General features: G+C 45.5%; 2 protein-coding genes across 3 annotated transcripts in view; one reads left to right on the top strand and one right to left on the bottom strand.

Moving 5' to 3' along the window:
* The window catches only part of ccdc166 (coiled-coil domain containing 166), a 29828-nt gene extending 22330 nt beyond the window's left edge, over positions 1–7498 (top strand). Inside the window, exons 7-8 of the mRNA XM_060837480.1 lie at positions 4518–4694; positions 6876–7498. Of these exons, the coding sequence (XP_060693463.1) occupies positions 4518–4694; positions 6876–7295 (597 nt within the window). The 3' untranslated portion in view covers positions 7296–7498. The remainder of the gene's footprint in view (positions 1–4517; positions 4695–6875) is intronic.
* Positions 7499–20726: 13228 nt separating this feature from the next.
* The window catches only part of sema4f (sema domain, immunoglobulin domain (Ig), transmembrane domain (TM) and short cytoplasmic domain, (semaphorin) 4F), a 234365-nt gene continuing 230522 nt past the window's right edge, over positions 20727–24569 (bottom strand). For both annotated transcript variants that reach the window (XM_060837263.1, XM_060837356.1), the window contains exon 14: positions 20727–24169. In XM_060837263.1, coding sequence (XP_060693246.1) covers positions 23550–24169 — 620 coding nt within the window. In that variant the 3' untranslated portion in view covers positions 20727–23549. The remainder of the gene's footprint in view (positions 24170–24569) is intronic.

The following is a 24569-nucleotide window of genomic DNA, read 5'->3' as shown; positions in this document are numbered from 1 at the left end:
GTCATTCCCGGATCAACTCACCAACTGGGGAGCCTGGAATGGACTGGCATCCTTGGTACCAGTGTCGTGTTTAAAAGGTTATTGTACCCCTGGACAGGCATGGTCAGTCTGGAGCTGCCCTGCACAGTGCCTGACATGGCAGTTCAAGACATTCAGCACCCTGCTTTGTGGAAGATGGGGTGGTGCACAGGCAGGAATCCTTCTTCCCTCAGGGCTAACAGTAGAGGCCTTGACATCCAGACCGTGCTAGCCTGCTCTGAGGTTGCAACTCAGGTTAAAGCAGCCTCATAGTCATACAGCACAGAAACAGACCATTCAGCCCAGTTCAGCCCTGCCAACAGGGGTTTCCAAACTGAACTAGTTCCATTTGCCTGCATTTGCTCCATATCAAGTTTAAATTTTACAATCACTGTACCTGTCCAAATGTCTTCCTAAATGTTGTAATTGTACTCACTTCCACCACTTCCTCCAGGAGCTCGTTCTGTATGTGCACCAGCACCTGGGTGAAAAAGTTGCCCTTCAGGACTCTTTTAAATCCTTTTCCTCTCATCATAAACCTATAACCTCTATGCCCCTCATGACTTTATATACCTCTAAGGTCATCCCTCAGCCTCCTAAGCTCCAGGGAAAAACATCCCAACCAATCCATCCTCTCCTTTTAACTCAATCATCCAGCCTCAGAATTATCTTTGTGAATCTGTTTTGCATTCTTTCCAATTTAATAATATCCTTCCTATAGAAGGGTGACCAGATTTGGACACAGCATTCCAAATACAGCCCTTACAGCTGTAAGTGATGTGCCAACTCCTGTAATCAGTGCTGACTGATGAAGATAAATGTGCCAGAACTCCTCTTCACTCTCCTGTGATGCCACTTTCAAGGAGCTGTGTATCTGCACCTCTAAGTCACTCTGTTCAACAATATTCCTCAGGGCTCTCCCATTAACATCAGTTGATCAAGATCCCATTGTATTCGTCATTAGATAATGTTATAGTGTAGAATCCCTACTGTGAGGAAACAGTCTATCTGACCCAACAAGTCTACACTGACCCTACGAAGGGTAACCTACCCAATCCCATTCCCCTACCCTATTACTCTACATTTAACCCTGACTAATACACCTAACCCACACATGCCTGAAGACTATGGCCAATTCACCTAAATGCATATTTATAAGATTGTGGGATGAAACTGGAGCACCGGAGGAAACCCACACAGACTCAGGGAGAATGTACACTCACTCATGGCTGTTGATGATACAAATATCTATGGGAGGGGCCCCGCAATTTCTTTCCTCACCTCTCACAATGGCCTGTAATACACATTAGGTCCTGGGATTTATCTGCCTTTATGCATTTTGAGATCTCCAGCACCTCTTCTACTGTAATGTGGATCTTTTGAAGACATCACTATTTATTAACATGAGTTCCTTGGCTTCTCTGTCTTTCTCCACAGTAAATACTGATGGGAATATTCGTTTAGGATCTCACCCATCTCCTGTGGTTTAACACACAGATGCCCTTGCTGATTATTCTCTCCATACTCTTTTGCCTTTAATATTTTGAAGAATTGCTGGATTCTGCTAAAGCTATCTCATGTCCTCTTTTTGCCCTCCTGACTTCCCTCTGAGGTGTACTCCCACACCCCCTATACTCATCGAGGAATTCACTTGATCCCAGCTGTTTTACCTGACTCAGGAGATTCTGGAGAGTCAGAGTCAAACTGTGGTGCTGGAAAAGCACAGCAGGTCAGGCAGCATCTGAGGAGCAGGAGAATCAAAGTTCCAAACGTAAAGAATGTGGATGAGGAAGGGAGCTGAGAGATAAATAAGGGGGGGGTAGGGGTGGGGCTGGGTGAAAGCGAGGTGGAATGTGATAGGTAGATGCAGGTGGGGATAATTGTGATAGGTTGGTGGGGAGGATGGAGTGGATAGGCAGCAAACCTGTCTGCCTCGACCTGTGCCTGCCCCACCAACTCATCCCCTGATATCTTGACTCTGACCTGTTCCCCCTTGGTCCACGCCTTCCACCTCCTCAATGACCTTCCTCATCTTCACCAGGGACATCCAGTCCCTATACACATCCCATGATGTAGGCCTCCAAACCCTCCATTTCTTCCTCTCACTAACCCAACCAGTTCTCCTTCTCTGACACACTCATTCGATTGGCTGAATTGGTCCTCCCCCTCAACAACTTCTCCTTTGAATCCTCCCACTTCCATCAGACCAGAGCGGTAGCTATGGCGACCTGCATTGGCCCCAGTTGTGCCTGCCTCTTCGTCGGATACATGGAACAGACCATCTTGTACAGGTACACCGGCACCACCCCCTACTTATTCATCTGCCACATAGATAACTGTATTGGAGTCACCTCATGGTCCCATGAGGAGATTGAACAGTTCATCAACTCCACAAATACCTTCTGCCCTGACTTCAAGTTCACCTGGGTCATTCCTGGTACCTCCCTTCCCTTCCTGGACCCCTCTGTCTCCGGTAACTGACCCAACACGGACATCTATTTCAACCTCACTGACTCCCACCGCTATCTTGACCTCACCTCCAGCACCCCCCCCGCTAGTAAAAACACGATCCCTTCCTCCCAATTCCTCCTCCATATTTCCACTCCAGGACCTCCCAGATGGCCTCCTATTTCAGGGACTGTAATCCTCCAGCACATCTCCATGACTCCCTGCACCTCACCCTTGAACCACACGCTCCTACTTCCCCCCCGCCTCCTCCTCCCCGGTTCTCACCTTCCACCCCACCATTCTCCAGATACAACGCATTGTCCTCCATTTTGGTCACCTACAGTCAGATCAGAGATATATTTCCCTCCCCACCCCCATCTGTGTTCTGTAGAGACCATTCCCTACATGACTCCCTCGTTAGGTCTACACCCCACCAACCCACCCTCCACTCCCAGCACCTTCCCTTGCTGCCACGAGATGTAAAACCTGCGCCCACATCTCCCTCCTCACCTCCATCCAAGGCCCCAAAGGATCACTTCACATCCAGCAGAGATTTTCCTTTCCACTGCATCGGTTGCTCTTGATGTGGTCTCCTTTACATCAGGGAGACAGGGCGCCAACTCAAGGATTATCTCTGGGATGTGCACCAAACAACCCCACCACCCTGTGGCCAAACACTTCAACTCCCCCACTTGCCAGATGTCCCTTTAGCTGTGAACAGCCTCGCCCAATCAATTTTTGGAAGTTCCTGTCTAATATCATCAAAATTGGCCTTGCCCCAATTTAGAACTTTAAACTTGTGGACTGGACCTACCCTTTTGCATAACTAGTTTAAAACTAATAGAATTATGGTCACTAGCCCCAAAGTGCTCCCCCACTAATACCTCAGTCACTTGCCCTGCCTTACTCCCCAAGAGGAGGTTGGGTTTTGCCCCTTCTCTACTCAGGCCATCTACATGTTGATTTGAGAAGGTTTTCTTGAACACAAGTAAATTCCTCCCCATCCAAGCCCCTAACCCCATGGCAGTCTAAGTACAAAGTCCAAGTCCCCTCCTATTACAGTCCTACACTTACGGCCATCTGTGATCACCCTACATATTTGCTCCTCAATTTCCTGCTGACTGTTGGGAGGTTTCTAGCACAATCCCATCAAAATTCTCACCCCCTTATTATTTCGACCTTCCACCCATGTAGACAATCCTCCAGGTGTATCCTCTGTAAATACTGCCGCGATGTTTTACCGTATGAAAAGGTAAATAATATTCCCTTTTCTCTCCTGAATCCCTCCTGTCCTCCCTGTACCTGTTCCTGTACCCTGAAACATTGAGCTGCCAGTCCTGTCCCTCCCTCAGTCATGTTTCTGTAATTGCTATGATGTCCCAGTCCCTTGTTCACATCCATACCCTGAGTTCATCTGCCTTACCTGACAGGCCATATGCTCCATTAAGAGGGTAGCTTACTGGGCTAATTAATGCATCATGAAAGGCCACGAGTAAATGTGGGTGTGTTTGAACTGCTTTCCCTGTGTTTGTTTCATCATCAACTGGGTAGGCACTGCTTCAGTAAAATGGAGATCATCGTTGGCAGGATTCAAACCGACATGGTTATCTAATCCATTGACTTAACCACTCACCCACGAAACACCAACTGTTTGGAGGAATACCCTGCAGTGTGTAGCAAGAAGGTCAATGACGTTCTACAACCCACCATTTTCTTTCCAATACCTCTATCTCTATCTCCCACATCCTAACAAGGTTCAACTCAAAATGTTAAATTTTTCTCTCCACAGAATATTTTCTCCAGCATTTTTTTGTATTTGTTTCAGATTTCCAGCACCTGTAGTATTTTGCTTTTATCCATGTACGGTCTGACAGCTCACACAGTTGAGGTACCGAACAGCCACCTCTTAAATATGCAGTAGACTACAGAGCCATTGGGAAATGCCCGTGAAACTGGACTGCACTGGGAATAAGATTGGCCCGGGGAAAGGGGAATCAAAGAGAAATTTAAGAAACAATTGCAAACTAAATGGTTTTGTCCTCCCTGATTAGGAATTGCGGGAGCAGCAGCTGGCAAGAATCAGCGAGCTGGACAGTCTGGTGATGAATGCCCGGGCCAAACATTCTCAGTGTGTACATGATCTCAAACTCAACTTCAACAAGGAGAAGGCTGAGTATAAACAGAATGCCAGGAAGATGGTGAAACAGCTGGAGAAGGATGCGAACAAGGTGAGTAACAGGACTCTCAGTCTTTCAGACTCCAAAAGCAGCCTGAAGTAATGATATCATGTGCATGTAGTTTATCATTACCATTACTTCCCCTCCTTCTCTCTTCAGATTTCTCTCTCAGATATGATTCACTTGAGGCAATCCATTCCTTCAGCCTTCTGCTATGGGTCCATTGAGTTTTGTCGGATAATCAAAGTGCATCACAATAGAGTGATCTCTCTGTGGGTATAACCCCGCTGCAGTAAATGATGGTTCATTCCCTTGCCTGCACCTCATCCACCCAAAGTTACAGTGGGAGGTTCTCATTCATGACTGCAATTAGCTGATTAAACTGCAGTCCAAGGATTGAGCTTGGACTCTGTGTTTCTGTCAGTATCACACTACATAAGGGACCAGTTAACTCTGTCTCAGTTATGTTGATTAGATCAGATTCCCTACAGTATGGAAACAGAACCTTTGGCCCAACAAGTCCACACCGACCCTCCGGTGAGTAACCCAACCAGACCCATTCCCCTACCCTATATTTACCCCTGACTAATGCACCTAACACCGTGGGCAATTTAGCATGGCCAATTCACCTGGCCTGCACATTTTTGGACTGTGGGAGGAAACCACAGCACCCAGAGAAAACCCCCGCAGCCACAGGGAGAATGTGCAACCTCCACACAGACAGTTGCCTGAGGATGGAATCAAACCTGGGTCCCTGGTGCTGAGGCAGCAGTGCTAACCACTGAGCCCCCGTGTTGCCCCTGGTGAGTCTCTGATTCACTGTTAATTCCTTAGGTATTTTTGGCGCATTCACTTCTTTCTGTAATGTTAATACTTGATTTATAAACCCAGGATGTCTGAGCCTTTGTAACCACTTTCTCAACTTACCTTGCTACCTTCAGTGAGGCATTGGCTGTGTTGTAATGTCAGGAAATATCACAGCCAATTTTCACACAGTAAGGGAAGTAGGATTCCTTAACTAAAGAGCTAGTACCAGTTTGAGGTCAGTGTGCCGACTTATCTTCTGCCCGGGCTAAAAACTGGATGAATCCATGAGAAATGCAAAATGCATCCGAAATCCAACGTGTGGAAAACATCTTGGCAATCATCAATATTCTGACGATGGGATTGAAAGAAAGTCATGAGCCTGTAGGGGAGGCAGTGTGATAATGGTAATGTCACTGAGCTATTCATCCTGAACCCCAAGTTAATGTTCTGGGAATTCAGTAAAACGTCTGGAATAAAAAGTTAGCCAATAACAACCGTTGTTCAGTGTTTTAAAAACCCATTCGGTTCCCTAATACCCATTAGGAAAGGTCCCCTCCATCCTGACCTGGTCTTAAGTGTGACTCCAGATCTACAGCAGTGTGGTTGACCCAACTGCCCTCTAGGCAATTAAAGATCAGTTCATCGAACAAATGAAAAAAAAAGTGCCAGCAGTGGAATCTGCTCAGCAGTTTATGACCTCAGGCCAGCTCCTAATGGGTTATATGTTGGACTCATGTTCAATTGAGGCAGGCAGCTGAGAAGCCTCAGGAGTGCCAGTTGGAGGGGAATGCTGTCGAGAATTTTCTCAGAGGGAATGCCCCTGCAATTTTGCAAAGTCAACCCCAGGATACCATGGGAGACCACCAGAGTTTCTGTGGTGGCCTCCCTTCATGGCAGAGATTGCCTAGCCTTCGGCAAAACACCACCCTAGCACTGCAAAACAAAAGCCTCTGGATGGACCTTGGTTATCCTTAATTGTCCAAAGATGTGCGGGTCAGGTGAATTGGCCATGCTAAATTGCCCGTAGTGTTAGGTAAGGGGGAAAATGTAGGGGTATGGGTGGGTTGTGCTTCGGCGGGTCGGTGTGGACTTGTTGGGCCGAAGGGCCTGTTTCCACACTGTAAGTAATCTAATCTAATCTAATCTAATTGGCTGTCCACTCCAAGGATTCAGTGAGACTGTCTACCTGCTCCTGGGAGTCAGTAAAATCCTGGCTGTTCACAAGTTTGGGACAAGTGCTCAGAGGCAGAGTCAAAGTCCATAATGCAGGATGTGAATACACTTAACCAAAATGGGGCTGTACATGCTGTAAATAACAAGATCCAAATAGGTAGCACAAAGGTGGTTTTAAAAGGCTGAATATTAATAGGAGGATGGAGCAACCTGATATATAGTTTCAAATCAAGCCCTGTGTCTATCCCACAGGAGGCAGTCTGCTGTCTGATTGAGCATATTGAATCTATCAAGATGGAGAACCAGCAGCTGAGAGAGGTGTTGGTGTGTTTGATTGAACGCTCCCGAGTTCTCCATGTGCAACAGGAGGAGCTGGAGGCTCAGTACAAGCAGCTGCTCCAGGAGAGAGACTACTGCACCAAGTTGAGAACACTGCGGTACAGGAGGCAGCTTAGTGAGTATGTGGAGCCAAGGGTCCAGGAGGAATCAGACACCAAGGAGCAGCCAAAGGTACAGGTGGAGCCAGAAACCAAGGAGCTGCCAAAAGTCAAGGTGGCACTTGATATTGAGGAGTCATCAGACACCAAGGAGTCATCGGAAACTAAGGAAGAGCCGACTCTTGAGGAACAAGATGACGAGGATTTAGATAGTGATGAACTAGAAGATGGGTAGCTGGAGAAGCTGGAAGAGGCTGCGTGAGAGAACATAGGAGGTGGCAGAACCATGAAGCTTGAAACAGAAAAATCATATTCAATTCATCAGCTGCCTTTCCAGTGTAAATAATGAGAAATCCTCCTTGATTCAAGGAAGTTATTAGACTTAATTAGACATTTTCTAATATTTTTTCCTTTTCAAAATTCTGCAATCTTATTTTTGTCTCCATCAATGAATATTAAACTGATGTACAGTACTGCCTTGAGTATGAGTCGTTCCTTTAAATTTTTTTAATAGTCAGCTGCATTGCTATGGGTCTAAAGTTGCATATAGTTGGAACAGCAGATTTCCTTACCTAAAAGATGAACCAGAATGCATCTTAATAATGAGCTCTCTAGGGCACGGCATTGGTGTGAAAATCTAATGTCAGGGCACAAATCACAAAACTCATTGTGCACGGTTACCCATGTTCGCCTGGTGGCGCATGTGCCACTCGTACCTTACTCCTCACCACCACCACCACCACCATAGCACTATTGCATTTAAAAAATAAGTACAATTATAGTGGCTTCAAGCTATGAAGTTAGCCAAATCCAAGATCGTCTCCATCTGTAAAGATCTTAATCCTGAGAGATCCTAACATTTTTGCATTGTAATATCTATTACAATCTGAATTATTTCAGGGTTCTCCATTATGTCAAGTCAGCATAAGGCGGGAGGAAGTGTTGGGTATTCTAAAAGGCATTAAAGTGGACAAGTCTCCAGGTTCAGATGGGATCTATCCCAGGTTGCTGAGGGAAACGAGAGAGGAAATAGCTGGGGCCTTAACAGATATCTTTGCGGTATCCTTGAACACTGATGAGGTCCCAGAAAGCTTTGGGCGGCACGGTGGCACAGTGGTTAGCACTGCTGCCTCACAGTGTCAGAGACCCAGGTTCAATTCCCGCCTCATTCTCCCCGTGTCTGCGTGGATTTCCTCCACAATCCAAAAATGTGCAGGTTAGGTGAATTGGCCATGCTAAATTGCCCGTAGTGTTAGGTGTAGGAGTAAATGTAGGGGAATGGGTCTGGGTGGGTTGTGCTTTGGAGGGTCGTTGTGGACTTGTTGGGCCGAAGGGCCTGTTTCTACAATGTAAGTAATCTAAAAACTGGAGAATTCCTAATGTCCTCTTATTTAGGAAGGGTAGCAGAGATAAACCAGGTAATTCTAGACCAGTGAGCCTGACATCAGTGATAGGGAAGCTGTTGGAGAAGATACTGGGGGATAGGATCTATTTACATTTGGAAGAAAATGGGCTTATCAGTGATAGGCAGGCAGGAGGTTGTAAGACCACAGCAAGCCAAGCAGCATCATGTGGAGAAGTCAACATTTTGGGTGTAACCCTTATTCAGTAGTGGGGATGGGTGTAGGAGGAGCTGCTGATAAAGAATGAGGTGGGGACAGGCTGGTGAAGTGGTGATAGGTGAAGAGGTTATGGGAAGTTGGTCAATGGGAGGCATAAATCCAGTTGGTGGCAGGAAGGGGTGGAATGGAGGGGGAGGGGCTGGGAAGGGAGGTTATTTGAAATTGGAAAACTCAATGTTGCATCCTCTGGGCTGTCGGCTGCCCAGGCAGATGAGGTGTTGTTCTTCCAATTTACAGTTTGGTTCATTGTGGTAATGGAGTTGACCAAGGACGGTCACGTTGGAAAGGAAGTGAGAATGGAATTAAAATTGGTGACTGGGAGATCCGGTCGGCCCCTGTAGTTTTTTTGTCTCTATCAGTAATGGGCAGCATGGTTGTGTGGAGGGAAGGTCATATCTTACTAATTTAGTAGAATTCTTCGAGGAAGTGACAAAGTTGATTGATGAGGGAAGGGCTGTAGATATCATGTACATGGACTTCAGTAAGGCATTTCATAAGGTTTCTCATGGTAGAACGTTGCATGGTAGGTAGAGAGTAATAGTGGAAGGAAATTTCTCAAAATGGAGAACTGTGGCCAGTGGTGTTCCCCAGGGATCCACTGTTGCGTGTGATATATATTAATGATCAGGAGGAAGGTGTAGGTGGTCTGATTAGCAAGTTTGCAGATGACACTAGGATTGATGGAGTAGCAGATAGTGAAGGGGACTGTCAGAGAATACAGCACAATATAGATCGTTGGGTGGAGAAATAGCAGATGGAGCTCAATCTGGGTAAATGTGAGGTGTTGTATTTTGTAGATCCAATTCTAGAGCTTGTATGGTAAATGGATAAGTCCTGGGGAAGATTGATGTACAGAGAGATCTGGCTGTTTAGGTCCATTGTACCCAGAAGGTGGCAACACAGGTCAATAAGAGTGGTCAAGAAGGCATACAGCATGCTTTCCTTCATTGGACAGGGTATTGAGGACAAGAGTTGGCAGGAGAAGAAGGGCTCATGCCTGAAACGTCGACTCTCCTGCTCCTTGGATGCTGCCTGACCTGCTGCGCTTTTCCAGTAACACATTTTCAGTACAAGAGTTGGCAGGTCATGTTGCAGTTGTGTAGGACTTTGATTCGGCCACATTTGGAATACAGCATACAGTTTTGGTCGTCATATTACCAAAAGGATGTGGATGCTTTGGAGAGGGACAGAGGACGGCGTTAGCTATGAAGAGAAGTTGAATATATTAGGACTATTTTTATTAGAAAGACAGAGGTTGAGGGAGGACGTGATTGAGGTCTTTAACATCATGAGAGGTACAGACAGGGTGGATAGCAAGAAGCTTTTTCCCAGAGTGGGAGACTCAATTAAACTTTTATTGGTCAGAGTATTGAGTACAGGAGTTGGGAGGTAATGTTGCGGCTGTACAGGACATTGTTAGGCCACTGTTGGAATATTGTGTGCAATTCTGGTCTCCTTCCTATCAGAAGGATGTTGTGAAACTTGAAAGGGTTCAGAGAAGACTTACAAGGATGTTGCCAAGGTTGGAGGATTTGAACTATAGGGAAAGGCTGAACAGGTTGGGGCTGTTTTCCCTGGAGCGTCGGAGGCTGAGGGGTGACCTTATAGAGGTTTACAAAATTATGAGAGGATAGGATAAATAGACAAAGTCTTTTCCGTGGGGTTGGGGAGTCCGGAAATAGAAGGCATAGGTTTAGGGTGTGAGGGGAAAGATATAAAAGAGACCTAAGGGGCAACTTTTTCACACAGAGAGTGGTGCATGTATGGAAAGAGCTGCCAGAGGAAGTGGTGGAGGCTGATACAATTGCAACATTTGAGAGGCATTTGATGGGTATACGAATAGGAAGGGTTTAGAGGGATATGGGCCAGGTGCTGGCGGGTGGGACTAGGTTGGGTTGGGATATCTGGTCAGCATAGACAAGTTGGACCAAAGGATCTGTTTCCATGCTGTACATCTCTATGACTAGGGGTGACGAGTTCAAGGTGAGAGGGGAAAAGTTTTAGGGAGATACCTGTGGAAAGTTCTTAATGCAGAGGGTGGTGATTGCCTGGAACGTGTTGTCAGTGGAGGTGGGCATGATAGTGTCACTTAAGATGTATCTAGACAGATACATAAATGGGCAGCGAGTAGAGGGAAACATCCTTACAAAAAAGGCGATAGGTTTAGAACGAGGATCTGGATCAGTGCAGGCTTGGAGGGCCTGTTCCTGTGCTGTAATTTTCTTTGTTCTCTTTTGTTCTATTACATTTGGGGGACCATCGTTTTCTCAACTAGTCATAGAGATGTACAGCACAGAAACAGACCCTTCAGTCCAACTTGTCCATGCCCACCAGATATTCTAAATTAATCTAGTCCCATTTGCCAGCACTTGGCCCATATCCCTCTGAACCTTTAACATTCATATATCCATCCAGGTGTATTTTAAATGATGTCATTGTGCTAGTCCCCACCACTTTCTCTGGCAGCTCATTCCATCCTCTGCGTAAAAACATTGCCCTTTAGGTCTCTTTTATATCTTACCCCACTCACCTTAAACATATGCCCTCTAGTTCTGGACTCCCCCAGTCCAGGGAAAAGAGCTTGTCTATTCATCCTATTCATGCCCCTCATAATTTTATAAACCTCTATCAGGTCACCCCTCAGCCTCCAATGGTCCAGGGGAAATAACTCCAGCCTATTCAGCCTCTCCCCATAGCTCCAACCCTCCAATCCTGGCAACATTTTTGTAAATCTTTTTTGATGTTGGATGTCTCATAGAATCACAGAAATGTTATTGTGCCAGAAAAAGCCATGTTTCTGCCAGTTGTCCAAATGAACATTATGACTTATGCCACAGTTCTGCCTTTTCCCTATATAGGTCATTCTGGTATAATGTACATTTTGTTAGCACAAATTCACTGTAACATGATTGATGAATTGGGAACGCTGTTTGTATAGCGTTAAGTTTTGAAGTGTGTCTTGGTTATAATGTGATTCCGGCTCCATTAGTTTGAATGGTGCTGCTATGACACAGTTTTCTTAGAACATGGATTGCACAAGAATGAACTATTGTGTTATAGGAGAAGTGACCGTATCCTTGCTGTTTCTATTCAAGTAATGCTCTCTCGTGCTCCAATGAAACCCCCCTTCAAGCACAGTTCTAGGTCATGCATTTCAGACCCAACTTGTAAGAATTTTTTTTTGTATAGATCACATTTACTACTTTTGCAAATTATTTTAAAATTCGTGCCCTCTCATTCTCAATTTTTTTACGTACGAGTGCAAAGAGTTTCTTCCTTTATATCCAGATCTTAAAATTTTGAAACTTCCAATGGAATCTTGCTGTAGCCCTCTTCACTCCTGTGAGAACAGTTGCAACCTCTCCAATCTGTCTTCTAACAGAATTTTCTCATTCCTGGAACCATTTATGGAATCTCCTCTGCACCCTCTCCAATTGCTTCCTATTGTGTGGCATCCAGAATTGTATAGAATACTCCAGCTGAAGTCTCAAGGCATTTTAGAACATAGAATATAGAATATAGAACATAAAACAATACAGCACAGAACAGGCCCTTCGGCCCATGATGTTGTGCCGAACATTTGTCCTAGCTTAAGCACCTATCCATGTACCTATCCAATTGACGCTTAAAGGTCACCAATGATTCTGACTCTGCCACTCCCACAGGCAGCGCATTCCATGCCCCCACCACTCTCTGGGTAAAGATCCTACCCCAGACATCCCCCCCTATACCTTCCACCCTTCACCTTAAATTTATATCCCCTTGTAACACTCTGTTGTACCCAGGGAAAAGGTCTCTGAATGTCCACTCTATCTATTCCCCCGATCATCTTATAAACCTCTATCAAGTCGCCCCATATCCTTCGCAGTTCCAATGAGAAAAGGCCTAACACTCTCAACCTATCCTCGTACGACCAATTCTCCATTCCAGGCAACATCCTGGTAAATCTCCTCTGCACCCTCTCCAAAGCCTCCACATCTTTCCTAAAATGAGGCGACCAGAACTGCACACAGTACTCCAAATGTAGCCTTACCAAGGTCCAGTACAGCTGCAACATCACCTCACGCCTCTTGAATTCAATCCCTCTGCTAATGAATGCTAATACACCATAGGCCTTCTTACAAGCTCTATCCACCTGAGTGGCAACTTTCAAAGAGCTATGAACATAGACCCCAAGATCCTCCACTTTACTAAGAACCCTACCGTTAACCCCTGTATTCCGCATTCTTATTTGTCCTTCCAAAATGGACAACCTCACACTTGACAGGGTTGAACTCCATCTGCCACTCCTCAGCCCAGTCCTGCATCATATCTAAGTCCCTTATAAGTCCCTTTGCAGCTGGCAATAGCTCTCCTCACTATCCACAACTCCACCAATCTTCGTATCGTCTGCAAATTTACTGACCCACCCTTTGACTCCCTCTTCCAAGTCATTAATAAAAATTACAAACAGCAGAGGACTCAGAACTGATCCCTGCGGAACTCCACTTGTAACTGGGCTCCAGGCTGAATATTTACCATCTACCACCACTCTCTGACTTCAGCCGGTTAGCCATTTCTCTATCCAATTGGCCAAATTTCCCACTATCCCATGCCTCCTGACTTTCCACATCAGCCCACCATGGGGAACCTTATCAAATGCCTTACTAAAATCCATGTACACCACATCGCTCTACCCTCATCCACATGCTTGGTCATCTCCTCAAAGAATTCAATAAGACTTGTAAGGCAAGACCTACCCCTCGCAAATCCATGCTGGCTGTCCCTAATCAAGCAGTGTCTTTCCAGATACTCATAAATCCTATCCCTCAGTACCCTTTCCATTTCTTTGCCTACCACCAAAGTAAGATTAACTGGCCTGTAATTCCCGGAGTTATCCTTATTCCCTTTTTTGAACAGGGGCACAACATTCGCCACTCTCCAGTCCCCTGGTACCACCCCATTGACAGTGAAGACGAAAGTATCCTGTTAGGCCTAGGGGACTTGTCTTTCCTCAAGTTTTTCAACACATCTTCCTTCCTAACAAGTATCTCCTCTAGCTTATCAGTCCGTTTCATACTGTCCTCTTCAACAATACGGTCCCTCTCATTTGTAAATACTGAAGAAAAGTACTCATTCAAGACCTCTCCTATCTCTTCCGACTCAATACACAGTCTCCCACTACTGTCCTTGATCTGACCTACCCTCGTTCTCGTCATTCTCATGTTTCTCACATACGTATAAAAGGCCTTGGGGTTATCCTTGATCCTACCCGCCAAAGATTTTTCATGCCCTCTCTTAGCTCTCCTAATCCCTTCCTTCAGCTCCCTCCTGGCTATCCTGTATCCCTCCAACGCTCTGACTGAACCTTGTTTCCTCAACCTTATGGAAGCCTCCTTCTTCCTCCTTACAAGTCATTCAACCTCCCTCGTCAACCAAGGTTCCCTCACACGACCATCTCTTTCCTGCCTGATAGGTACATACATATCAAGGACACGTCGCATCTCTTCCTTGAAAAAGTTACAAATTTCAACAACATCCTTCCCTGACAGCCCATGCTCCCAACTTATGCTCCACAGATCCTGTCTTGCAGCATCGTATTTACCTTTCCCCCAAAAGTCACAGAAGTGTGGTCACCATCACCAAAATGCTCACCCACTAACAAGCCCATCTCTTGTCCTGGTTCATTACCAAGTACCAAATCCAATATGGCCTCCCCTCTGGTCGGACAATCTACATATTGAGTTAGAAAAGCTTCCTGGACACACTGCACAAACACCGCCCCGTCCAATCTACTTGATTTAAAGAGCTTCCAATCAATATTTGGGAAGTTGAAATCGCCCATGACTACTACCCTGTGGCTTCTGCACCTTTCCAAAATCTGTTCCCCAATCTGCTTCTCCACATCTCTGCTGCTATTGGGGGGCCTATAGTAAACACCCAACAAGGTGACTGCTCCTTTCCTATTTCTGACTTCAGCCCATACTACCTCCAAAGGCAGATCCCTCTCGAACTGCCTTTCTGCAGCCGTTATACCATTTCTAATTAGCAACACCACCCCCCCCTCCTTTTTTACCACCCTCCCTAATCTTACTGAAACATCTGTAACCAGGAACCTCCAACAACCATTCTTGTCCCTCTTCTATCCACGTTTCCGTGATGGCCACAACATCGTAGTCCCAGGTACCGATCCACACCTTAAGTTCACCCACCTTATTTCTGATACTCCTTGAGTTGAAGTATACACACTTGAACCCATCTCTGTGTCCGCACGTATTCCCTGTCAGTGCTACCTTCTCCACAGCCTCCCTACATTCTTGGACATCCTGAAAAACAGCTAACCTACTTGCTGGACTACAAGTCCGGGTCCCACCCCCCTGTCAAATTAGTTTAAACCCCCCCCCCCGGAGAGTGCTAGCAAACCTACCCCCCAGCATATTGGTGCCCTTCTGGTTCAGGTGCAACCCGTCCTGCTTGTACAGGTCCCACCTTCCCCAGAATGCAGTCCAATTGTCCAAATACCTGAAGCCCTCCCTCCTACACCATCCTTGCAGCCACGTGTTCAACTGCACTCTCTCCCTATTCCTTGCCTCACTGTCACGTGGCACCGGCAACAACCCAGAGATGACGACTCTGTCCGTCCTAGCTTTTAGCTTCCAGCCTAACTCCCTGAGCTCCTGAATGACCTCCCCACCCCTCTTCCTACCTATGTCATTGGTGCCAATGTGCACCACGACTTCTGGCTGCACACACTCCCCCTTAAGGATTCTGAAGACACGGTCCGAGACATCTCGGACCCTGGCACCCAGGAGGCAACAAACCATCCGAGAGTCTCGCCCATGTCCACAGAACCGCCTGTCCGTCCCTCTAACAATATAGTCTCCTATAACTAGCGCTCTCCTCCTCTCCCCCTTTCCTTTCTGAGCCTCAGAGCCAGACCTCATGCCAGAGACCCGGTCACTGCAGCTTACCCCTGCTAGGCCGTTCCCCCCCCACAACAGTATCCAAAGCAGTATACTTATTGTTGAGGGGAACGACCGCAGGGGATCCCTGCACTGCCTGCTTCCTCCCTTCCCACCTCTGTTACCCAGCTACCTCTGTTCTCTGGCGTAACTATGTCCCTGTAGCTTCTATCTATCACCCTCTCAGCCTCTCGAATAATCCTCAGTTCATCCAACTCCAGCTCCAGTTCCCTAACGCGGTCTGTGAGGAGCTGGAGCTGGCTGCACTTCCTGCAGGTGAAGTCGGCAGGAGCATCGGTGGTCATCCCTACCTCAAACATCCTGCAGGAGGAACGTTCCACTGCCTGCGCTGCCATTACTCTACACTTCGTCTCCAAAACAAGAACACTAAGTAGCTTACCTGTTCAGCCGACTGAGTCCTTTTTTTTAGGTTAGAGGAGGAGGGAGGGTGGGAGACACTACACGTATAGTGTCTCTGGTTCCTTCTCCACTCAAATAAGTCACTTACCTTCCCGACCAACTCTGCGCTCCGACTTCACTTCCGCTCTCCGTGATTTTACAACCAATTAAGTATTTTTGAGGTGTAGTTATTATTATGTATGATGTGGAGGTGCCAGTGTTAGATTGGGGTGATGCAGTTAAAAATTGCATGACACCAGGTTTATTTAGAAGTACTAGCTTTCAGAGCACTGCTCCTTCATCAGGGAGCTGTGGAGCAGGATCAAAAGACACAGAATTTATAACAGAAGATCACAGTGTCATGCAACTGAAACGATATATTGAACAAACCTAGATTGTTGTGAAGTCTTTCATCTTTTAGAATGAGTTCCAGGTTTCAGTTCGTTAATATGTAAGTCCCAAAACTTCTTTTCAGTCACATTCTCAAAACAAGGTTTTATTAAAAAAAGGGGACGTCTCATCTCAGACAATGCATTAAAAGCGTGAGGTTAGAGTCTGTCTGTATTCCAACCTTGTGTCAGACCGGTTCTATTTCCAAAGTAGGAATTTATAAATTGTTACATGGAATGACTGCCTACAGATTGTGTGTTTTCTGAGCAAAATAGAATCTATCTGCAATTACAATTCTGCAAATGCAAATTCACCCCATAGACTTGTGTGTATGTGTGCATGTGAGGGGGAGAGAGAGAGAGTGTTTGTGGATGTGAGTTTGTGTATTTGCATGTGTGTGTGCTTGGTAGAGTGTGTGTATGAGTGTGACGGAGTATAAGCTTGTGAGAGAGAGTGTGTGTGTGTGTGTCAGAGTGTGGGGGATGTGGAACAGACGACTACTGACTGATCCGACAAAAGAACACACCCATGAACTAAATAGATGAATCATGATTTTTGATCCACTCCTTCAGAGCTACCTCTGCCCTCTCATCCAATGTACTTCTTGCGTAGAAGATTTCTACTGCCTTCCAAAGATACACAAAGCCAACACACCTGGTCAAGCAATGGAACCCTGTGTGAGAACTTCTCAGGCTATGATGAGGGAATTTTGAAACCCATTGTACAGGGGACCCCCAGTTTCTGTAGCAAAACTACAGATTGCTTACAGAAACTCAGCACCCACAGTCTAGTCGAACCGGGAACATTCCTCGTCACAATGGATGTTTCGGCCCTCTACACCAGCATCCCCCATGATGATGGCATCGTGGCAACATCCTCAGTACTCAACACCAACAACTGCCAATTTTCGAGCACTGTCCTACAACTCATCTGCTTCGTCCTCGACCACAACGTTTTCACCTTTGACAACCAGTCCTTCATCCAGACACACAGAACAGCCATGGGGACCTAATTTGCTCCTGATATGTCAACATTTTCATGCACAACTTTGAACAAGACTCCTTTGATGCACAGGACCTTGAACCCACATAATACACCAGGTATATGACATTTTCTTCTTCTGGCTCCATGGTGGTGAGTCACTGAAACTACTACATAGTGATATCAACAAGTGTCATCCCACCATCAGACTTAACGTGGATTTCTCTTTGGTATCAGTCTCATTCTTGGACACAATCATCTCCATCGAGGATGGGCACTTCAGTATCTCACTCTACTGCAAACCCATGGATAACCTCACGATGCTGCAATTCTCTAGCTTCTACCCTAACCATCCCCTATGGACAAGCCCTACACATGCACAGAATCTGTTCAGATGAGGATGAAAGTGAATGAAACCTGACAGTGAAGGTCACCATCATAAGAACGGGATACAATGCTCAACATCGATCGCAAGTTCCGACGTGCCATAGTGAGAAACTGTAATGACCTTCTCAGGCAACAGACATGGCATGCGACCGATTTGGTGCCCTTCGTTGTCCAGTATTCCTGGGAGTGGAGAAACTGCACCATGTTCTTTGCAGTCTGCAACGCATTATCAATGAGGATAACCACCTTGCCAAGACCTTCCCTAAACCTCCACTTCTTGCCTTTAAACAACCGCCAAACCTTAAACAGACCATTGTTCACAGCAAACTATCCAGACTTCAGGACAGCATCAATCACAACACCGTGTAACCCCGTCACGGCAGCCACTGCAAGACGTGCCAGAGTGTTGACATGGATCCCATCATTATAGGGGGACACCACCCACCATATACACATCAGGTACTCATGTGACTCGGCCAACGTTGTCTATATCATATGTTGCAGGCAAGGATGTCCCAAGGTATGGTACCATTGGTGAGACCAAGCAGACACGACGACAACGGATGGACACCACGCGACAATCATCAGACAGGGATGTTCCCTCCCAAACGGGCAACACTTCAGTGGCCAGTGACATTTGGCCTCGGATCTTCGGGTGAACCGTCTTCCAAGGTGGATCTCAGGATACACAACACCACCCTGCGTTGTTGCACATCCCAAAGTACACCTTGGAGAATGTCACCTAAAGGTCCGAGGCTGAATGTCTGGACCCTAACTGGGAGGGAACATCGCAACAACGCAGGCTGGCTGAGCAGAGGCTGATCGCCATGAGGTACCAATGAGGAGGGCCTCAACCGGGATCTTGGGTTTAGGTCACACTACAGGTGACCCCACTACACAATACATTCACACACACACATTCTTACACAAACGTAGATCCTTTCCCATACACAAACTCTCTCAGACACATCCCCACACCCACTCATACGTTCACGGAAGTTTAGATTACAGTGTGGAAACAGGCCCTTCGGCCCAACAAGTCCACACCGACCTGCCGAAGCGCAACCCACCCATACCCCTACATTTACCCCTTACCTAACACTACAGACAATTTAGCATGGCCAATTCACTTGACCCGCACATCTTTGGACTGTGGGAGGAAACTGGAGCACCCGGAGGAAATCCACGCAGACACGGGGAGAATGTGCAAACTCCACACAGTCAGTCGCCTGAGGCGGGAATTGAACCCTGATCTCTGGCGCTGTGAGGCACCAGTGCTAACCACTGTGCCACCCACATACTCCGTCATTCATGCACACACACGTGCAAACACACACTCACACGTACTCATACATTCACATGCATGCACATACACATCTAAGTCTATGGGGGAATTTGCATTTGCAGAATTGTAATTGCAGATACAATCTATTTTGTTCAGAAAGCACACAATCTGCAGGCAGTCCATCTATGTAACATTTTCTAAACTCCTACTTTGGAAATAGAACCAGTCTGACTTAAGATTGGGATACAGACAGACTCTAACCTCACACCTTTAATGCACTGTCTGTGATGAGCGGTCACTGTTTTTTTTATAAACCCTTAAGCTATCTCGAGGATGTGACTGGAAAGAAGGTCTGGGATTTACATATTAATGAACTGAAACCTGTAACCCATTCGAAAAGATGAAAGTCACAACAGCAATCTAGGTTTGTTCTATATCATTTCAGTTGCGTATAATCTTTTGCTATAAATTCTGTCTTTTGATCCTGCTTCACAGCTCCCTGATGGAGCAGTGGTCTGAAAACGAGTGCTTCCAAATAAACCTGTTGGACTATAAGCTGCTGTTGTGTGATTAGGTAGTTCCTATATAACTATCTTGATGTAGGAACTGTAAGTAAACATGCATCAAACTCCTCCAAACAGCAATGTGATCATCACCAGGTTGTTTTTGACAGAGCCAGAGATTGAGGAGTAAATATTAATCAGGACACAAGGGATTACTGCCCAACTCTTCTTCAAAATAGTACTTTAGATATTTTACATCCACCTGAGTAGGAGGTCATAAAAGTAGCTGAAAAATGTGTTGCTGGAAAAGCGCAGCAGGTCAGGCAGCATCAAAGGAGCAGGAGAATCGACGTTTCGGGCATAAGCCCTTCTTCAGGAATGAGGAGGGTCTGATCTCCAGCATCTGCAGTCCTCACTTTCTCCTAGGTCATAAAAGTAGCACCATGTGACATGGAGAGAGCCATTGGCACCTCAACCTCCTCCATGAGCGTCTTGGTTCTGAGTCAGTAGGGACACCGTTAAAAAGTGTGGTGATGAAAAAGCGCAGCGGGCCAGGCAGCATCCGAGGAGCAGGAGAATCGACGTTTCGGGCATAAGCCCTTCTTCAGGAATGAGGCTGGTGTGCCAAGCGGCCTGAGATAAAAGGTGGGGGAGGGGTGACTCCACGCCCGTCGCTCCCCAACAAGAACCTTTACCTCAGCCCGCTTGGCACACCAGCCTCATTCCTGAAAAAGGGCTTATGCCCGAAACGTCGATTCTCCTGCTCCTCGGCCGCTGCCTGGCCCGCTGCGCTTTTCCAGCACCACACTTTTCAACTCTGGTCTCCTGCATCTGCAGTCCTCACTTTCTCCTCAGTAGAGACACCTTCAAGGTTTATCTAATTGACCCAACTGGGTTTTCAGTGGGTGGGCCACATCCCTCTTGTGGTCAGTGTGGCTGGAGAAAGACAAATGGGCATGAAACCAGTAAGCTTTTCTAGGTCAGTTTGCCAGCCAGCCTTCTAGCCTCTCTCAAAGTATTGGTAAAATTCAGCTCTGCAATCAATCCAGCCTCGAATTGATGGGAAACATCCAAGATTAAGAACTAAAACTACTTTTATAAGAAGTGTTCAGCTGCGTTACAACACTTTACCAAAGAGGCTAAATAGCATCCAACATATTTTTGAGATACCACAAAATAGTCATTTATTTTAAAAAAGCATAATTTTGGTAACTGGACTCTGAGAATTTCTCTATACAACTGGTTAAAACATTTTATCTGCCAGTTACCTAGATCCCCTGCTACTGCATTAAACTGAAGATGTGCACAGTCACTTTGCACCACAGCATGTAATAATGACAGATAATTTCTGAAACAAATGTACAACAGGGTGCAACAAATAGGTTGATTATATATAAAAAGCCAGTCAAAAGCTCAGAATTTATTCATTGTCCCAAGCATAAATCCCCACACCCTAACCCTCCCTAAATTACTCCCCCATTCTTCACAAGATACCAATTTCCAGTGAGCTACAGATCTAAAAGGCAAGCCCCTCAAATCATTTGTTCATGTGCCCAATTGTCACACCAGAGACTATACAGAGAGTGTGTCGGTTGCTCATTCTCCAAGGAATGTATCATTGTTGAAAATCTTGACCTCGCATGTGCACCCAAATATCTGACATCAGGTCAAAGTAGTACAGAATCTCTTCATGTTTTTTCTCTGAGTCTCTCAGGGACACTCTATGGCCCGCTATGCTGTCTCAGCTGACACTGGACTGACACAACCTGACCTGTCCTTCTCCAGGTCAGGATCGACCCTCTGAGCCATCAGAAATCCCTACCATCCCTCCCCTAACCCTCCCATCAATTTTCAACCTTCTGCAATCTGCATCAAATAAAATTATAAATCAAAATTCATAAAGAACAATACTGGAAAGGCTCAGGCCTATTGCTGAATACTGATAGAGATAAGGGACGGACACCAGTAATCTCAGCAGAACTGCACTTAAAGCACGTAGTATTCAGCAGAACTGCACTTAAAGCACGCAGTATTGTGACACTGCTGACATTTTACGCTAGCCCCCATACATCAAGAGCCATGTGGTTTTCATAACAAGCCCAGTTTAACTATGAAAAAAACACTACGTCGTTTCAAATGGTTTCATTTGAAGTGAATGATTTGAACTGTAAAAGAGAAAGGACTAACTTAAACTTTGAGAAACTGGAAAAATGCAGATTACTCAGGCATTAAATATCCAGCCTGATCTTCCTATCAATTAAAGCTAATGGAAGGGTATATCAGATGTATAATGAATGGCTATTTCAAAATCATTCATTGTAGACTGTTAATATTACCTCATGTAATAGTGATCACAAGTGAATAGTTTCAGAAGTTATGTGAGATGGTGAATTAAGAACATCGCACATAAAGGATATTTATTGGCTTCAAGTGTGAGTCCTTCACTCCCACACACAGTCTACTAAATAAGTTTAAAGATAGCTGTGATGTTCCCAAAGTACTGCTCTCCCAGGTTAAACCTGATGCAATGCACAAAAGTTAGACATAATGCTACACATCAACTCATATTTCACTTTCCCCCCGTTCCACTGCTGCCAAAAGTGCACTGGAAGAGCATCAGTCAATTTCTGTTAAGTTGGGATCCTTACAAAAAAGTTTTGGAGAGAAGCAAGAGTAAAACGGATAACAGTAATAACTAAATATCAAATAATAGCATTCCAAGGGCTAAAATAAACAATGACTAATGTTTACAATTGTTGAGTAGTTGGTCCTTCCACTGAAAATAGCAAGAGCAACATTGAAACAGTATGGAAGGCCAAATGAGGACAGTGGTGGTTGTGCTCAGTTCTGCTTTCTGCTTAGGAACATTCTAAATTCGGTGACTCCTGAGATTCCAACGGCAATGAAAGGAATGCAGATGCCAGGTGATACAATGTCTTCGATTGCATTCTTCTTCTCAGTAGTCACACAGCAGAAGTGCTGACTGCATGCTGGTGTTACTGGAGCACTATACACAGCAACATCCTTATTCCAAGTTCGGATTGAGCTGTCCCACTGATAGGCATGCATCTCCACAGACAAAGCATTTTGAAGATGTAATAAGTTCTGGACAATCCTATGGGATGAGTGGTATTAGGTGTTAATATTAGTGGTCATTTTTGTCGTTACTTCTATTAATTCTCCTATCTCAAAGACGTTGACTCCTTTTTCAGTGTGAATCTTTAAGTGCAAGGTAACAATAATATCTCGGCCAGTGGTCACTGATTCACAGATACTCCTAAACAGTCATAGAATGACACATTATAGAAGGAGTCTTTTTGACCTATTGTGTGTGGGCTGATTCTTTGGAAGAGCTATCCAATTAATCTCACTGTTCCAATTTTTCTTCACAGCTCTGCAAGTAATTTCACCATTAACAGAGCTATCAGAACTAGTCTTGACCACTTGCTATATGTATATGTGTCCTCTATAGCTGCTAAATGGTCATGGAATGGTGATCAAGAGCAGAAATTTGCCATTTACTCTCCTGGCAATACTCAGTAACACCCTGGACTGAGATCAATGAGCTCGCTACAGAACAAGAGTCCATCCCAGAGACCTGACCACTCAACTAAGTTCCATCTTTCACACTCTCTAAAAAAAATATATTCACAGGTTTAAACAATGCCAGTTCTTTAAATGTTTTGGTTTAAACTTTACCGGGCAACTTGGGTAATCTTCAGAGAGTTAAATGGTCACATAATAAAAGTAAATCACTTTCCCCTCCACTTCCAAGGCAAGGATTCTGTACAAGGCATGTTTGAAAGTGTTGCCAAAACTGTGATGTAGAGTGGGCATCACATTCCCAAAATTTTTACTTTCTTACTTCGAAGAAACACTTGTGGACAGAGTTCAAAGCAACACATTTTTGTAAAGCAGGTTTTTGACTGCTTTTTAGGGGGCATATTCATAAAGGGTGGTGGTTCGTCTGTCAGCTAGTGATTAAATTGAGGTTTCATCCTGGCATGATATAATAGAAATGGTGTGGTTTCTCAATGGGGCCACGTTCACTCCGTTCACTTCCTTATCCATAGTTTCATAGTCATCGTCTTTTTCACTGGTTCCATTTAGACCTGATTCAGTTTTCTGGCTGATGGTCAGGGGTCGGATTTCATCGGTGGAGTCCAAACTGGGGACTGTGGCTCCTCCAGCTGCGTCTGTACAATTCCCCTTATGGCTGCTCTGAGGTGCGTTTTTCTTGCTGCAATACCAATCGCCAAGCTTGTAAGCAAAGGCACCAAGAATAAAGCCAAGGATAAATAAGAAAAGCAGCAGTATATAACTAACAGATTGAGTTTCCTTCCTTGGATCAGTTGAAGATCCAAACTCGAGAACGTAGAACGCTGTAAGAGCTTGAATTTTGTCCTCAATGCACGTGCACCTGTAATCACCCAGGCTGCTCGGTGCAGCTAACACGCCAATTCCCTTGGCATTATCGTTGTTACTCAAATTTCCATTGGGTGTTGTCCAGTGACACGTTGACCAGGCAGAACTGGGTTCACACTGAAGGAAAACCATGGTCCCATTCACCACTGGCACCATCTTCCCTGACAGTGAAATGCCTGGAAAGCAAAAAAAAAAATTTTAAAAATCAGAAGGGCCGTGTTAAAAATAACTTTCCACCTTGTGGTCTGGGCTTTTAATTTTTAGGATTTTGTTTATCCTGTCTATATTCTTTTTCCAGCCACTGATTATGCAGTGAACTGTTTATGAGGTTCCAGGTCTCCCACTGAGTGAAGAGCAGGTCCCAGGGTTAATGCCCTGATCCAGAGTCACAGGCTGACCTGAGGGTCTAGGTCTGCGGTTAGGCCCAGGCACCTGATGGCAGATACGGTGACCCTGGTTTCAACACAGACCCCTGTGGTACTGCTGGCAGCTGCATTGGTAAGGTCAGCCCAGCGTGAACTCATGAAAGAGGCGGCATTAGTGGAGGCGAGATGGTGCTGGAGTGTGGCAACTCTT

Source organism: Hemiscyllium ocellatum, chromosome 1 (assembly GCF_020745735.1).
Source record: "Hemiscyllium ocellatum isolate sHemOce1 chromosome 1, sHemOce1.pat.X.cur, whole genome shotgun sequence".
Classification (NCBI taxonomy): Eukaryota; Metazoa; Chordata; class Chondrichthyes; order Orectolobiformes; family Hemiscylliidae; genus Hemiscyllium; species Hemiscyllium ocellatum.
This window is presented reverse-complemented; position numbering and strand designations above follow the sequence as displayed.